This window comes from Platalea leucorodia (genome assembly GCF_965183815.1).
Source record: "Platalea leucorodia genome assembly, chromosome: 3".
Taxonomy (NCBI): domain Eukaryota; kingdom Metazoa; phylum Chordata; class Aves; order Pelecaniformes; family Threskiornithidae; genus Platalea; species Platalea leucorodia.
In genome coordinates this window covers 52,809,749-52,828,106 of record NC_138825.1, presented here as the reverse complement: position 1 = coordinate 52,828,106, position 18,358 = coordinate 52,809,749, and the positions used below count along the sequence as shown (strand labels likewise).

The 18,358-nt window shown below is 37.9% G+C and overlaps 1 protein-coding gene across 1 annotated transcript in view; it reads right to left on the bottom strand.

The window, feature by feature from the left end:
* The window catches only part of PRKN (parkin RBR E3 ubiquitin protein ligase), a gene marked incomplete at its 5' end in the record, with an annotated part of 628,924 nt that overhangs the window by 99,664 nt on the left and 510,902 nt on the right, over positions 1-18,358 (bottom strand). The window contains 1 exon segment of the mRNA XM_082305465.1: positions 15,310-15,459. Within this exon segment, the coding sequence (XP_082161591.1) occupies positions 15,310-15,459 (150 nt within the window).

Sequence of the window (18,358 nt, the reverse complement as noted above, 5' to 3'; positions counted from 1 at the left end):
TGGACTGGGAAGAGAGTAGAAAAAAGACCCTTTTCTTGGATAAGGAGCATTTTTAAAATGGACATCTTCCTTTTTTAACTGAGTCATAACATCAGAAAGGAAAATAGGGCCATTGTTCAGGTTCAGGTTTCCTCACTGTGCATTTAATCTGTTATTTTGGATTAGGGGAAATAATTACTATGATTTATACACCTCGGTTCAGCATTTGCCTTTTTTTATACTACCATGTTGTTGACTCGAGATCAGACTGTGATCCATTGCAGTTCCCAGATCCTCTTTTGCAACATTGCTGTCTCTCTAAGCATTTATTCTCTGTGACATACAGCTGCTTGTACTTGTCTAAGTATAGAAACTTTACATCTATCCTTACTGAATTGCTATCAAGTTCCAAACCGTTTGCTGCCCCCCAGCTACATATCCTATGCAAATTTAATAACCTTACACTATAATCATTCATCAAGGTATCAGAGAAAATATTAAAACCTGTCAACCTCAGGATAGATTTAAAACATCCCCCTGCTTTGATTGTGAAATGCTGATAAATAGTCTATACACAGTTCTCCAACTAATTGCATATCCACTTAATGAAATTATCATCTAATCTTGTATTTCCTAGTTTGCCTATGGGAATTTCATATGAAACAATGTGAGGAGCTTTACTGGATTCAATGTAGATGACATCATCTACTTCTCTCCTACCCACAAGTCCTGTTACTCTGGCATAACAAAGTTAGATTGATGTGATAAACTCTTGTTAAATCCATGCTTCCTGAGACTTTCTTTTTTTGTCCTCTAGGCTATTACCGGTAGCTTGATTATTTGCTACAGTTTTCCCTCAGGAATTCAAGTTAAACTTAATGGTCTATAATTCTCAGGGTCCCTTTTTTCCTCTTCTTAGACGTAGACTTCATGTTTTTGCCTTTTTCAAAATCTTCCCTACCCATATTCTTAGAAGTGACCATTAATGTTCTGTTTTTTCTTCAGCCATTCCCACAGGAAGATCTTAACCAGGCTCAGCTGATTTGAAAACATCTCTCTATCCTGTCCTTTCCCCACTACAGCTTGTATTTTTAATTCTGTTTCACTGGGTTTAGCTCTGCTAGCCATCTGAGCAGATTTGACCTTTTAAATTAAGATTGAAACAAAAAAATAAACACTTTTGCCTTCTTAGAGCTGTTTAATGATACATTTTCCTCTCCCATGAGAAGCCAACCCACAGCTTCCTTGATCTTTCATGTTACTATTTCTATTACTTCTTTATGAAATCTTTCTGAATATTCTTTGGCAGACTTTATATTAGAAATATTTTATTTCAGGTCTTGCACTTTCTGATTTTGTCCCTGCATGTTTTCTGTTTTTCTATCTGTTCCTAGTGATACAACCTACTTAAATTTTTTATGCACGTCTTCCTTACTTTTCAGGTCATAGAAACAGTCATGATTCAAGCAAGTGGGTCTTTCCTTACCCTTCCTAGTCCTCCTTTACATTGAGATCATTTACCATTGTGCCCTTAATATGATTTCTTTACTGAATTGTAAGCTCCCTTTCTCTGGTTAGAACTGATTTCTTAACCATTACCCAAGTTTGCTTATTGCTACTTTCCAGAAGTCACTGTGTTCCTCTTGCTTCACTTGCAGAAGTATGTTTTGTTTGATTGATTTTTTTGTTTGCTTTTGTCTAGGGGACTTATTCTAAAAAAATTTCATCTCTAAAAAAATCAAACTCTTTTATTTCAGGAGTTGACCACTGCCCATCCATATGAAAGAAATTAAATACCATTTTTTTTCTGAAACATAATGAAGGAGAACATGTTTGAATTACATAGATAACATTTTTGCAATCACAAAACATTTGCAGATGTTATTAGGGCAGTTTATTTCTGCCATGTGTCATCTCTTCAGCAGGAATACTCTGCATGGGTTAAATGTTTTTAATGCAGTTTTGAACAGTTATATGTCGCACTCTGAAAATAAAGATTGAACTGTTCACTCTCTGTTAACTGAAGTCATGTAAGAGATCTTTTGCTAATAATTAATGTCACATCCCACTGGGACAAACACTATTTGCATGGCTTATAGCAAAAACAATTCAAAAACACTAATGTGTTTCCCTGAACAGTGAAAGCTTGTGATGCATATTATGAAAACACCACTGGTGAGAACCAGAGCAACATATAAAAGCTATTATTATATTGTACATTTATTGCTAAGTTTATTTCTTCTTTGATTTATTTAACTCACCAATAACCAGTTGTTTTCACTTCTCTGATATGAGGATATGGTGAGTTACTACCTCAGTGCAATGCTACTGTCTGGCAGCCACATTTTTTTCTATATCACCAAATCTGAAACACTTCCCCGAATAACTTCAGGTAATTACTTCATGCCCAGAAAAAGCTTCCTGTCAGCGTAAAGGATTTTAAAATATGATAACTGTAGATACTTGAAAATAAAAAATTGGGTAGGTTATAATCAATATACATTTGCACAAAAATTCTGCCATGATCAGGAACTCATGCAAAATATGACGGTCATGTGGCTGGGCTGTTCTTTGTACATCCAGAGCTTGTACATTTAAAGCTTTCATCCACTTAATAGCCCACTCACTCTGTACACACTTGTAGGCACCTCACTGCTCCTTTCACACCCACGCACCACAATCTCTAGCCGTGGTTCATGATACAACCATCCCAATTCCATCTTCATTCACACACAGATTTGGCAGGTGGTTTCCCATGATTCTGAATACACACAGCCAAGGCACACATACTCTAATCTACACATTTACTCCTTTATGCCAGGCCCACCCATCAAAGGATTTAATAAATTATAGGTTTTCCTACAGAATATGCATATTCAGACTCTGCTAGGGATTTCTGGAGAAACCCCCACTTCACTAGCTGTTATTCTCCATCTCCACCAGCTCACTAGGGACCAAGGAAGCCACCAGAGGTGTGGTACCACCTCACACAAAGTCATGGCTCTCAGCAGAGGAGGCAAGTTAATGTTCCTGTTGTCTCCTTACAGGCTGTTCCCACAAAATGCAGGAATAGCGTCTCACTCTTCAAGTCAAGAGAGGGAGTGAAGATATTTGTGCTCCTGTAAGAGTTTTGAATACTCAGTAAGATCCCACCAGGTATTCTCAGACCTCACCTTAAGGCTGCATCCTTGTTGCCCTCATTTTCCTATTTATTCCTCCTCCATCTCCAGTGGGGATCTTGTGGATTTCAGTTTTAATCTTCTGGCATTTTTTAAGATTTTAGTTTTCTGATTTAATGTCACAAAAGACTATGCCAACAACAGGCATATTCAACTAACTACCTTTTTTTTTTCAGAATTACTCTGCTCAATAAGATTTTGACATAAGCATTCTTATCATAAAGATTAAGAAATTTCAAAAAGCACATTTAAGAGACATACAAGAAGTTCCCTAAACAAAATAAGGAAATAAAATTTACATTCATTTTAGTATGAAGGGAAAAGTAAGTAGAAAACAAAGTCTTGTCAAGCTTGCTTTATATATGATAGTGTTGTAGAACATGCCTGATGCCTATTTTTTATTTGCATATTATATTTAACATTAAGCACTGGCTTTAGATTAGTGGCCTAAAAGCCAGTCTTTTTTAATATAACCATTTCAGGTGTGCATAAGAGACTTATCATTGTCATTACCTGGTATTACATATGTGGGCATTTTCACTGGCATAAAGAGAAAATGACAGAGATAAGTACAAAACATACTACTTCTATTTGATATTTCTTAATGGAAACAATGCCCAGCTTAACCAGCCTATTTTACTGCTCACTTAGTCTGAACAAGTGAGCCACCAGTACCTTTAAACCTTACCCTTTATCTCTTCACTTATGTCTTTTAAGTGACAGTGGAATAGATTTTCTGTCATGGTAGCGATTGTCACCCAATTCAATGTGAGAGCTTTTGGAAAAAAAAATATAATTGAGTGGTATGAATTATGTAATTTTTGAGAAATATAGGGATAAAATAGAGTTAACTGAGACTTGATTATCCACCCATGATTTTCTGCCCTTAGTCAAGGCCCCCATTCACAGATATATTATATTATCCTTATCAGAATTTTCCCTTTTCTTCTCCCTCATGGTGTTTTATGAGCAAAAAGTACATTCTGGTTTTCTATTATTTCCCACTGAACTACAGTTGGTCATTGTTCTCCAAATCTATGTCCTTGCTTTTCATTAAGAATATTATTAGTTTACTGTGTAAGGGATGTCTTTTATTTAATTTGGTCATTGTATTTTCATTTTATTTTATTTTTGTACTTTGCCCTTGACTTTGGAACATTTTCTTTACTCCCTCTATTACAGCTGAGTGACCTTAATATTGTTAAGGCTGAGATGCAACTTCTATTCTAAACTCACTTTCATAAGCTTATAACATTCCCCAGATATTCTCTTTCAGGCTGTGCTGGTTTTGGCTGGGATAGAGTTAATTTTCTTCATAGTAGCTAGTATGGGGCTACGGTTTGGATTTGTGCTGGAAACAGTGTGGATAACACAGGGGTGTTTTCGTTATAGCTGAGCAGTGCTGACACAGAGTCAAGGCCTTTTCTGCCTCTCACCCCACCCCACCAGCGAGGAGGCTGGGGGTGCACAAGAAGTTCGGAGGGGACACAGCCAGGACAGCTGACCCCAACTGGCCAAAGGGCTATTCCACACTGTATGATGTCACGCTCAGCATATAAAGCTGGGGGAAGAAGAAGAAAGGGAGAGGCATTCGGAGCGATGGTGTTTTGTCTTCCCAAGTAACCGTTATGTGTGATGGAGCCCTGCTTTCCTGGAGATGGCTGACCACCTGCCTGCCGATGGGAAGTAGGGAATGAATTCCTTGTTTTGCTTTGTTTGTGTGCACGGCTTTTGCTTTGTCTATTAAACTGTCTTTATCTCAACCCATGAGTTTTCTCACTTTTATTCTTCTGATTCTCTCCCCCATCCCACCTGGGGGGAGTGAGCAAGCAGCTGGGTGGTGCTGAGCTGCCGGCTGGGGTTAAACCACAACACAGGCCGAGGCTTTTTCCTGCTTCTGTTTTGTTAGAAATGGATTTTTGTTTGAAGCTTCATAAGCATCACCTATTTGTTTTGAGTTATCCAACATGAAAAGATAGCAGTTTTGCAGCAATCAAGACAGTTTTCAGATGCTTTTTTTGGATTCTGATAATTGAAAATCAGCTTTGTTTCAGCACTTCAAAATCAACTTTGATTGTGGAATGGTGTCTTTGCTATCTCTTTGAAATGGTTTTGAAGTAATAAAGTTCTGCATGTGACATCATTATTAAATACCTTACTGAAGTAGAAGTGATGAGGAAAGTTGATCTCAGAATAACTCTGTTCTACTTAATACTATTTTTAAAAGCTGTTTATTTTCTGTAAGAAAATTACATTTAGTTATACTTTAAATCTGTTTAATGCCATTTTCCTCCCACGCTTCAGGGAGCATAGCCCAACCAGATGCATTACAGAGTGCCCAGTCAATCCGGGTTCTATATATTATATGGAAATAGTGCAACACATGCAATGAAAAATAAATATTTCTCTTGTACTGGTGAAAAGACAAGCAGTCACTTTGCTTCACTCCACAGACACACTGTTGTAACTACAAAAAGGTGTCTGAAAGAGCTTTTGCTTAAGGGTCCAGTAAGAAATCCTATATAGCTGTAAGCCCAAGAGGAGAACTGGGAAGCTGTAGACAACTTCTTGTTTGTCTTCACAGAAAAGTTGTTCTTCAGGGAAGTGTTAATGCACACTATCCCTAGCTTTTCTATGGCCCTTCCCTATGATATGCTTGTACTGTGCATTTTGTGCTATTCCTTTTTTCATCACAAAGAGTTTCACAATCTCGATAAGGAATCGTTTTATGTCCTCCACATGGAAAATGCTGCTGTAGCCTTGAAAGAATGAACCAAGAGCCTAGATGACCAACAGAGATTTTACATATTTCAGAGAGTCAAGGTAAAGCTGAGAAAGAAACTCTTCAGGCATTTCTTTGACCAGTTAATGGAGAAAGATAAAAAATTGCAAACGTTTTTAATTTGGGTACTGCTATTAGTAAAAAAAAAAGTGTCATTACTTATAAGTTCCAAACTGACACAAACTGCTGCTTTCCATATTTGTACTTCCACAGAATAGACTTAGACCCCAAATCTCTATTGCACTTTTTTACTCCGACATCCAATAATGCAAAGACTAGAAGTGCCACAAAAGCTGTGGCAATGCTTTTTTGGGATCTATGCGAGCTGCTCACTTTATGAGCCTTGTGATTTACTTTTGAGTTGGGCTACGGGCCAGAATTATACACACATAATGAGGACGTTTTTTCTTTAGCATCCAGAACTTTGAATTTTTTCCCTGGCTAAGCTACAAATGCCGGTCAATAGATTCATTCTAATCAAAGATCTTATTGTTCTGGCCCTATCTTTTTACTCCATTGTTTCTCATTGATTAAGCAGCTCTTGCATTTTACAATAACGCAATAATACAATCCAAAGTGCCTCAGGAGGCCTTCATATGAAACTTCATATGAAAGGCAATAAACAAGCTTACTTTGATTCATATTTATTTTCCTTTTCATTTATAAGTGATTTTCTTCATTCATCCCGTGTTTCTCTTTCCTGTTCAAATATAGAAATTTTTTAGAAGATTGCTCAAATAAGCCTCTTACACAATTAGAATCCTGCCCTCGGTGGCTGCCATTCTCAAGCAGCACATCCTCTGCTGATTGCATTATTGTTCCCCCTCCAGTGACTCAGTGATAGATCTGTTTATTCATACCAAATCCTCCATTAACCCTTAGTTCCGCTAATTTCCAAATTTATTTGTATTCATCTTATCGGTTATAAAACTGCAGTGTAGAAACTGTATAAGCAGCAAAGCTCAGGCTCCTCTTAGTGGTCCAGGACAGACTCTTAGAACCAGGATTTTTTAATCCATTAGCTGAAGGAAATACAGCTTTGTTTAAAATGGCTACACTTTTCCATCATGGGCAAACTGTTTCTGTCATAATAGGGAGAATAATCTTACCCTGTACGTAAGCAGAATATGAAGTCAGAAGACACGAGCTCGGTTTCCCATACATGCAGAATTAACTGGAGATTCCTAGAAACAGTTTATTTCTCCTTCTCTCCTGTTGTTGTACTCCATGCCTTTCCTGATAGGCCACATGATAAAACATTGTCCCCTGACTGTCAGACATATTTCTAGGCACTTTGTTGAAGAGGAGAGGAGTAGTAAGAAAAAAGTAGTTCCAAGTCCTCTCCAGTCATAAACTTCCATTATATTTAAGGCTTGACAGAATTATGAGTTCATCTAATATAATCTCCCGAGCATCATAAGCCATTAAATATCACCCAGATACTGCTACATGGAGCCCAATTATTTTAATTAGACAAGAGCACTTCAGTCGTCAAGAGACTAAACTGTAGTGTGCCACAGGCATAGACCAAAATAGACAAAGATGTCATCAAAGCCTGAGGCTCTTGCAATAACAACGAATTTCTAGGTGAGAAATGCCCTCAGAATTCCTGGAGATGGTATGCAGCTCATCCACCGACTTTGGCACAGAATGTCAAGTCCCTGCCAATGAGACCTGAGAGAAAATTTTGACTTCTCCTTCAAATTTGGTAATAGTTTAATCCCGACCTGAGCATCAGAGTATGATATACTCAGTCAGTATCTAAGAAAAGGAATCACAGTCGACCAGACAAGGTACTTTTTTTGGAGCTGTCTTTCCAAGTCCATGTGCTAAAATCAATTCACAGTAAGCTGTGGATATTTTAAATTGTGCACATTTTTGCATTTCATCTACTGTAAAATGTCGTTCTTCTCTTTCCACAGATCAAGAAATTTGAAGCCCAGGTAGCTTCAGCTCTGGAATCTGAATATTGAACGAGTGACAAAGTTGAGTCTTTCGTATCTCTAAAATGAAAATCCCTAGCTCCCTTCCAGGGGACTGTTTGATCTAGCAGTTTACAAGGACTAAGATTTAGTTGATAAATCCTAAAATCAACTACTAATGTGATTTTAAAACTGACTCCTATTTTATCTCAGCCCTCAATTTAAAATGGGTCTCACATGTTTGCAATTTTAGCTCATTCCTATTTCACACAAATAGGTAAAATTGGGACCATTTATCTTCTGCAAAACATTAGTTTACAAATCCCAGTCTGAGCTGGCTTACATTCATAGAGACCAGCTTTATCCTCTCTAGTTTCTAGGTCCGTGTCCAGTTTTGACTTATCTTTACAAGCAAGAACTTGATTTTATCTTAGTTTTCTCTAATACAATCTCCCTGACTCAAATACTGCATTATTCTGCTATCTGTGTTCTCAACGTAGATTACAGAGGCCAGCAGCCTCCATCCCTTTATCAGGTAACTACCCCTTTTCCCTGCCTCCTTGCTCCTTCTTTCTCAGACCACATATGACAGATTTAAAATTGTGAACTACTATGTAAGTCACAGAATAATAAATCAAGCAAAAACACTGAAGGCACTGCGCATTCAATATAAAATTTGTAATGTCTGTGTACAACAGCCATTTTCCAGATGCCTGCATGATGCAGAAATCAGGGAAAAGTTATACCCCACATAAATTGAGAGATACAGAATTTGATCACATAATATGGGACATCCCATAATATTCTGGACATGTAGCAGACAAAACTAATGAAGTTTCAATTCTAGCTCAGTTAGAGCTGAAAAGACTCACATGGTGTTTTCTAACATTATTTTACCAGCTAGTTCTCAGTGATTTGGGAGGTAAAGGAAAAAGCAGTTATTTTTCTACCTATTGAGCAAAGCACAAGTAATTGATTTGTTCTCCTTATAAAAAGTATTTGTTTTGCTTTTGCTAGTCCTATGAACTAATGTGATCCATGTTATTAATAATGGAAACATTCTCTAGATTGTTTTATCCACTCACTGCTGACAGCTGAGTTTCATATCGGTCACCAGATCAATGAATTGCAGCACTGCAAGATATGGGGAACGGAAACAACGCACCTTGACAGCAATACATAGCTTGTTAATTGTACAGTGCTATTCTGGGGTAAATGTTTTATTAAAACATCAGCATTCTACCACATCTTAAAAAGCCCCATATTTTTACAGTTCATTTTAAACCATGTAAAAGATTACCAGAAAAAAACTACAAATCCAAAAAGAATTTTGGTCAGCCTGAGAAAGCCTGTCATATTTTAGCAATGAAACAACTTGCTTAGCTACTGAAGCATAATGTGTCAACAAGATGGAATTCCACTTTCTAAAGGCTAGAGTGCCCACTCAATAGAAGAAAGCAATACATGATTACTGCTTAGAGCTTGTGGCGCAATGCTAGCAACTCAGCATTTAGCAATAATAGAAAATGTCTGTCTCATTTTCATTCCCCTTGAAAAAACTCTCCATACGATATTATGAAACACTCCTGCTGTGAGTTGGTTTCCTAATCTCAGCAATATCTTCAGCTATTACCTTATCCATGGTAATACCTTTCTGGTGAATTTTCTTAAAAGCAAAAATTTAATGACATATGGAACAAGGACAGATACCTGAAATGTAATAACAAAGAGTAACCCTTCAATTTTACTACAGGTACTAGATAGCAGCTATCTCCTATTTCCATTTTAGTGTTTCGCAAATGACATGAAGGTCTCAAGGTCTTTTCATTTCTGAATTATTCCTCTGTTTTTCAAAACCTCGGAGCCTCTTATTTCTGCTCCTGCTTCAGCCTTCACTTCCGTCTTAAAACTGAGACAAAAATTCAGATCATTGTGCACACAGCCCTTCTTCACCCATGACCTTTTATTCATCTGATCATAAAATTAAAAAGATTTTTTTCAGTGCAAATATCTTCAAAGATTGTCTTGAATTACCACGACTCATCTTCGCTATCTTTATATCTTGAAGTATTTTAAAAGGTGCCTATTTTCTCTTTATATACGTTCAAGATTTTCCTGGTACTAGTAATGAAGAAGCAAAGCACGGCTTGAACCAAACATTTATACCTACATCTCTGTTGCAGAATAAAGTCTTTTAGGTTAGTCAGACTCTCAAACATTTTGATCATGCAATATATATGAAATAATGTGCCAAAATCAGACACAAGAGGGACAGAAATTGCACAAAGAAAGTACATGCTGATCACGACAGTACATTGCATTAGAGCTGAACTTTACAACAAAAGACTTATAACTGCCAGATGCGGAAACTGCTTTTCACTTCTAGACTGGGGTACTCTTACAAACTACTATGCACTTTCATATACATGAAATAGTTCTGAACCAGTATTTGTGAGCTAGTTCTGGTCCCAGAGGGAGCATAAGTGCACTCACATACCACTCCAACAGAGAGAGAAACACCTAAAATAAACAACCCCAATCCAGAAGTTTAGAAGGACACACCCAACTAACAAAATCATCAGTTGCATTATCAAAATTAAGTGAATAGGCACTTGTTGCTTGGAATTTTTATAATTCAGGTTTGTCTCCTCAAAACAAAGTGTTTTTCCCAATTACTCAGGGTTTGCCTACATGCATATTATTGTGCTTAACAAGGACATCACTGAAGATGAAACGTGCATACTAGGAAATGTATCAACAGGAGATAATTAACCACAAAAAAGAGCTTTGCAAACAACAGGAATGTGTATTGCACTTCTCATGTAACTATTTTAGAGTGTCCTCTATTCTATTAAGCTTTCTGAAAAGGCAGACAATTATTAATTCTACAAATATGTTGCAATTGCTTTTGACATGTGCTTCCTTAGCCATGGAAGAAGAATGCAAGAAGAAATCAATGGGAAAAAATTGCTGGGAAGAGTGAAATTGCCTTAGGGATTTTGTTCTATGTAATAGAACAGCCTAGGAATTCTATTTATAAGGAAGACATGGTATTTATATCTATTGATTTTTCAGGGACCTCTTGCAGTCTGCAGCCTTAAAATTTCACCTGTCCTAGAAGGGAACACATCTTTTGTGAAATCTTGATGTTCTTCAATGGCATTATGCTTACAGAACAGTAAATATGGTGTAAAAGAGGTGAAATAACCCCAAATTTTGTGCTCCCTTTGCAAGGCTATAAAACTCTTTTATCATTGCACATTTAATACACTAAGGTTGAGTACTCACTTGCGGACTAGAGTTTCATATTAGGGGATCCAAATAAAGGGCCAGAAAAACATCAATTATGACAGCTTGTTCCTAAGACCACTTAAATTGTCACCCAGAACTTAAGATAGTTTAGAGTGGTCTCAGGACCTCCATGAACCTGGCTATAGCTTCAAGAGTCAGGCCCCCCTGCAAGGGATCATCAAACCACAGAGTATCTCTGGAAATACATTCTTCTTCTTATACAGACTATGCTAGGAATGAGTAAACTCAAGGGGAAAAGAGCGACAGAGGCTCTATCTCCACCACTCCCGATCTCCCATTTCACCCCCTTCCAAGGGACAGGTCACCTGATATTCATAGAATCACAGAATCATAGAATCACAGAATCGTTAAGGTTGGAAAAGACCTTTAAGATCATCGAGTCCAACTGTTAACCTAGCACTGCCAAGTCCACCACTAAACCATGTCCCTAAGCACCACATCTACACATCTTTTAAATACATCCAGGGATGGGGACTCAACCACTTCCCTGGGCAGCCTGTGCCAGTGCCTGACTACCCTTTCCGTGAAGAAGTTTTTCCTAATATCCAACCTAAACTTCCCCTGGTGCAGCTTGAGGTCGTTTCCTCTTGTCCTATCACTTGTTACTTGAGAGAAGAGACCAACCCCCACCTCACTACAACCTCCTTTCATGCTGCAAAATGTTTATACGGTTGTGGAGCAAGGGCTGGGATGTGATCACACATTAGTCAGTTATCATCCCACTGAAAGATATTGACAGTGGATGTTTTACAAGACAGATGAGCTGTATGTGTATAAACCAAGGCATACTTTTTAATAAAGAAGTAGTATAGTCCCTTTTGAAGTTCCATTCTAACCTGCTTTTAACTCCAAACTTTTCTTTAATATGTAGGAAATAATATGCCAGTATAATATAAAACAAGACAAAAATGTTTTATTCATAGAGCTTTTGTATGGCTTGATTACCACCGCTTTTACTGTACCCAGGCCAGCTGGTACAATATGTACTGTCTTCTATGTTTTGTTGCTGTTTTCTCATATTAAATATGTCAACATTTTATATCTGAGCAATAAAAGTTAGTAACATAGGTCTGATGCATAGTAATGAAGGTAGAACAACAGTGTATAATGGTAATATCTTGGTAAATCAATTAATACGTTTATGGCTAATGATAAAAAATATAAAAGATTAGGCAAGAGTGAGGTCAGTCAGTGGCACCACAATGTGGCTTTGGGTGAGGACTATTCATAATCATTAAAAAGATATCTGCATGCTACTTTTCAAGTCAAAATAAATCTCTCTTCTTGTCCTATTTCTTTGCCTGAAAGCCTGAATAGATAGCAGTGCCTGACTACAGAGGGTACATATGGGGATGCTTAAATTTAAACCTCTCTACTCACCTTTTTGGTACAATTCTGTCTAGATATTTACCAGGCTGTCTCTGGGCCCCACATATTGTTGTTTCCAAATTTCCTGAGACAAAGCAAAATCCACCATCTTTAACTTTCTCAAAGGCCCTTTTAGCAAATTAAGAGCACTGTCTCGGAGACTCACATTTAGCTTTGACACTGATAGCAATGACTTTGCAAAAAGAGATTCTAGTTCCTCATTTCACATACCAGAGAAAGAAACTGAGGACGGCAAAATGTTTGTATCCTAGCCTGGCTCAGTTACCTGTTCATTTTATTGTCTTGACTTTCTCTTGAAAACCTATCCCTCCTCCCTCCCTTGATCCATTTCATCAATTAATCAAAATCCTCATCTACTTGACAGTTGTTAGCTACCCTTATACTGCAATTCAGACCTGAACCATCAGTTTTTTCTGTGCAGTAGACAACTATTTCTTTACAAGGGCTTTTGGGTGAATAACAGACCATTGATGTTAGATGTAACTTCTGCTGTTAGCAATATGTTATCAACTCTGAACTTTACTCAAAGACAGAGGTTCAAATACCCCAAAAGAGACCCTGCATATCTAAAGTACAGCTTGAGGTGCTGGAGCATGTCCAGAGAAGGGCAGCAAAGCTGGTGAAGGGTCTAGAGAACAAGTCTTACAAGGAGCGGCTGAAGGAGCTGGGGTTGTTTAGTCTGGAGAAGAGGAGGCTGAGGGGAGACCTTATTGCTCTCTACAACTACCTGAAAGGAGGTTGTAGCGAGGTGGGGCTCGGTCTCTTCTCCCCGGTAACAAGCAATAGGACAAGAAGAATCAGCCTCAAGTTGCAGCAGGGGAGGTTTAGGTTGGATATTAGGAAAAGCTTCTTCACTGAAAGGGCAGTCAGGCACTGGAACAGGCTGCTCAGGGAAGTGGTTGGGTCCCTGGAGGTATGTAAAAGATGTGTAGAGCTCTGAAGTGGACGTTCCTGGATTCCACAAAGAAGAGTGGAAGGCCTTCACACTAAAAAAGGCTAGGTTTTGTCTAGGAAAAAACCCACCATAGTTTAACTTTCTGAATAGAAAACACTCAAAGTGACTACAGAAAACAGAGTAGAAATAAATAGCTTTCCTAACTGTCTTGGTGTCCTTGCAGGTGGATCCTTACCTTCAGCCAGCTTTCTCACCAGCAGCTGACTTCAGTGCTAGGACCCTCACCACAGGAAATCTGCGTCAAATCTTCCTTGAGGTTATCATTTGTCAGGGTGCAAAGAAAGATTCAGACATGTATTTTCACCCTGTTCCTTTACAGATTCTGAGGAAAGGCCTTAATGCTACCAAAATTTGGCTTGCAGACCAGCCTCTTTCTTCTCATTTCAGCCTCAGTGAATTGTACCCCTTAATGTTCAAGACGTCACATAATCCAAAACAAAGGGTGAGGTTAAACTCAAAGCTGCAGATCTGGTCACTAGCAAGCACAACACCAAGTCCATAAAAGGAAACAGAGCAGTTTGCTAAACCAGGCAATACATCAATCCTTTATGCTATGTACACTTTATTTACAGGGCATTTGCAGATTCAGAATGATGATGAATGAAGCTGTAAAACAGTTTGATTTTCATCACGTCAAGGCAGAGAGCAGAGTAAAAATTATTTGTGATTTTATCTTTTTTAACCAAACCCTAATAGTTAATCCAGTGGCATTTCTTTTTGTTTACTCAGTCTTGTTTCTTATTACTTTCCCACCTTCTGCTTTATTTTATAACCCTATGTCTGCTCCGTGAGTCTGGGGAGTACCTTGTTTTACATGCACGACTGCATGGACAGATAGGAAGTTTTACCAAGGTCGACAGATGCTAACCTACTCACAGAAGACAAGTTACTGCAACTTCCTAGTTCGGCAAACAATTATTCTTCCATGGTATCAGTTTGGGCAACATCAAAACTGCAATAAAAAGTGCATTTTCCACAAGAAAGACAACAGCAAGAGGATGATAATATTTTATAAACATAGATATTTTCTCTTCTCTCGTAGCCTGCATGGAATTTGGTAATAATACCGACCATGGAAAGAGTCACTTAGTACAAACATCAGTTAGTCACTCTGACCTAACATTTAATAAATTGTTTTATATAGAGATTTCTCTCTACATATTTCACTTCCCTCAAAAAATCACTGATCCATATGATTCAACCTCTTCACAAAAACATTTTCAATTGTCATCTGTTTTTGTTTTCCAGAAATTCACCATTAATTGTGCAGTCTCCCTGCTTAAAAACAATTTTTATGAGAAAATAAAAATATTTCTGTATTTCTTTTCATCATGTATCTTAAAATGCATAACCAATGTCACTACAGCACCACAGACTGGTCATTCTCTCTCTCTCCTTTTTCTATGACTTATAAAGAAAGTTGGTGCTACTAATAATGAATGGTTTGCTCAAGATCCTGTTTGTTTTTGCTGAGTGCTAGGAGAAAGAAGTCAAAGTGCATTTGGATTGTCATTTGCACAGTTCAATTTCTTACTGTATCTACTCAGCAACTTCTTAAACCAAATAAAGCAAAGAATTCTGGAATGGACATAGTTTACACGATGAAGTCATCATTCCTAAGCCATGGTGCTATATTTAAAATGTATATTGAGCTACAGTATCCCACTCTGGTATGAAGGGCGATTCAGGGTCACTGATCGAAAAGGAAAAAAAACCACTTCCCCCCTTATTCTAACATCATACAATATCAATTGTTTCCCACACCACTAGTAGGAAGATGTATTTTCTTACCCCACAGCCTATTCCATTGCCTGGTTCACATACAATTTTCCTCACTCCTGGTTCAGGAAGCAAACCCGCTCCACAGCCGGGAGTTGGACACAGCACTCCTCCCATCTGCAGCACGCACTCCTCGGCCCCATAGCGCTGATAGCGGTTGTACTACAATACAACAGACTGGTGTTAAACTTCCAACAGCACACAAAAAAAAACCCACAAACTTTGAGCTCGAATCTATCCCACATAATCAAGTCAACTGTTCTGATGTCTTGCATGCCAAGTTCAGGTTATTTGTCTAAAGCCTAAAATTTTGCAGTGTCATTAAATGGGGTGTCACTCCCCCCCAGTTCACATCACATGCATCATTCTCTGACTCGCAGCTATCATTTTCACCACTAGACTGTTTCTGTAAGTAACCTCAAGAACTCTTATATTGCTATAAAATAGTTACTGTAAACATCATAAATATAATCCAACAACAGATACTGATAAATGCTGTATACAGATTGAAAAGAAACCCACAAAAACCCCCAAGGATCTACAGGTAGAAGTACAGTATAATGTTTTAGAGCTCAAGGGTTGTAAAAAAATGGCCCAGCCAACTTTATTTTCAAAATAAATTTCATGAAACCGATTGGCAAAATAATTCTCTGATACACACCTATTTCAATGTTAGGTGTAGTTTTTTTCCAGGGTCTCCCAGGAAATTTTCTTAGTTTCTGCAGTTTTCATCTAGTTCCATCCCAATAGCCTAAAAGGCTATGGAAATGCCTCCATTTTAATGATGGAGGCACTGACACACAGCAATATTAAATAACATGCTCACTGTATCCTCACTGACAAAAATGCCCACTCGAAAATGACTGATGCTATTGCAATAACTTTCCCTGGTCTAACTTAGCCTGCTTTCAGATGGAGTTAAGCTGAGCAAGTACAAATCATGCTGCGTACATGTAAATCACATCCACTCTAGAGTTCTGCGTTGGTGCAGTTCCACACTAGTGGCTATATAACCTTTGTAAACCAGGCTTCAAATTCGCCTATAAATCTGGTCTACTGTAGGGTGAAATAAATGAAAGCATTTGGTCCTAACAGCTCCAAAGAAAACAGGAAAATCCAAAATGCCAGAGAAGAAGGGAGTAGTATGAATTTCCTCCGCAAGCAGAATGACTTTATGGTATGCTAAAGGAACAAAACTTTATGTTATAGCACTCACAACAGTATTCATAAAATTTTCTCTCATAACTGCTCATGAAAATCCTGTTCCCTTTTTTTTGGAGGGGATAACAAACAAAAAATTGTCTTCCCCATCTGCACCCCTCTCCAAAGAAAACTCACAAGGAAAACTGAAGAGGACCAAAATCTCATATGCAAAGCATACGAAGAAGAATTTAAAATTACAAAGACCAGGGGTCCACTGAATGTTTTCTGTGTACATTTAAAAAGATTCTTCTGCAAATGTTGCCGTAACATATAATGTTACACTGGCTTTTTAAAAATAGTATATGACTTTTTAAAACACTCTAATATATAGACATGAAAGTGTTGCATCCCAGAAAAAAATAAAGTTTACCAAACTGAAAGTATCCACCTTTGTCAATTAAAAAAAATTCCAAACTCCCCCTCAAAAGAAAAGCAAAATCCAAAAGGAAAGAAAGCCTTCAAAATATCACTGAGTGTATGAATGGCAGGCAGAAATCCTGAATTAAGGATCTTGGATCTGGAAGATACCAGTATTTTGAGAAATGTACAAGACATGTCTGCAAAGTCTCCTTGAGGCTGGGGCTCAACAAGTCAACTGGTGTTTTCCTATGTTATTATTATGCTCAAACCTAGAGTAATGGCATAAATATTTAATGTTGGACTCCATCAATTTTCAGTAAAGTTTGTGATCCTCATGCTAAATACATGCTGAGTGCTCTGAGCTGTTCTGCTGGCCTTGAGCAGAAATACGGGTAACCACAGCTGCAAAACTCTCTGCTGACCTAATTTTTCTTCAGGGCAGAGACTGGACCTGAAGGTGAGGACGGCGATTGTCTTACCCTGTTAAGAGGGAACATTGTGCTGGATGTGGGATTATTAGCAGCTTCTCATTATGGAGGCAAACACTAGTGACACCATAGCTGAGATTCTGTCAGCATTTCCATTATAAATTCTCAGCTGAAAGAAAAGATATGCTTTCCAGTCACTAACTTAGCATAAAAGGGCATGGAGAGATTCCTCCTGTCTCCTCTCTTTTTTTTTTTTTTTAATACACAAAAATGGAATATAGGTAAGGTGGGAATCAATCTGTCTTGTTAGAGAAAGTTACAGAAAGCAAATGTCCAGTCCACCTACTGGCAAAGTGGATAAAGCCGTTGTATTCTGTCCAACCAATTCAACAGTTTATACTGGTTCAGCACAGGACTCATGCCAAATCAGTACAGCACTGTCATCGGTGATTTTCAAACTAAAAAAGCCAAACAAATGATCAATTTGAAGACAGGAAAGATCCTACTAAATGCGTTTGCACATCTTGACATCTAGTTACGAGCCTGTTTTCTACCTTCAAAGTCCGGATACATTTATGAGATGTCATTTTCAGTTTCTTTTTTCATGTGCCTTTCACTAGCTCACTTAAAACTCAGCAACCAACTAAAACATGTAGTAGCAGAAGATATATATGTTTGCTGGCGTAACACAGTCATACATAACATATGCGGATTTATATGCTGTATTCTGGAGCCCGAAACAAAATTACTCACTTTACATTAAAGGTGCATTTATAAAAGGCTTGTAAAGGACCAACACACTTACTCATGAATTATTAATTAACTATTTGCATATAGCAACAGATTATTAGCAGCCTTTTTCCTATATACCACAGCTATATATATCACACAGTACTGATGCAATGAACATGCTTAAAGCAAGTCAATTTTCAAAAGCCCTCAAATGTCTTTGGACCCTGTGATGCATTTTTGATCACATGCCTGGATGAGATACTTAAGGATATTTCAGCAGACAACCAGCACTGGTTTCCTTTGCCTCTTATTCTCAACTGGAGATTTAAAGTAAGGTT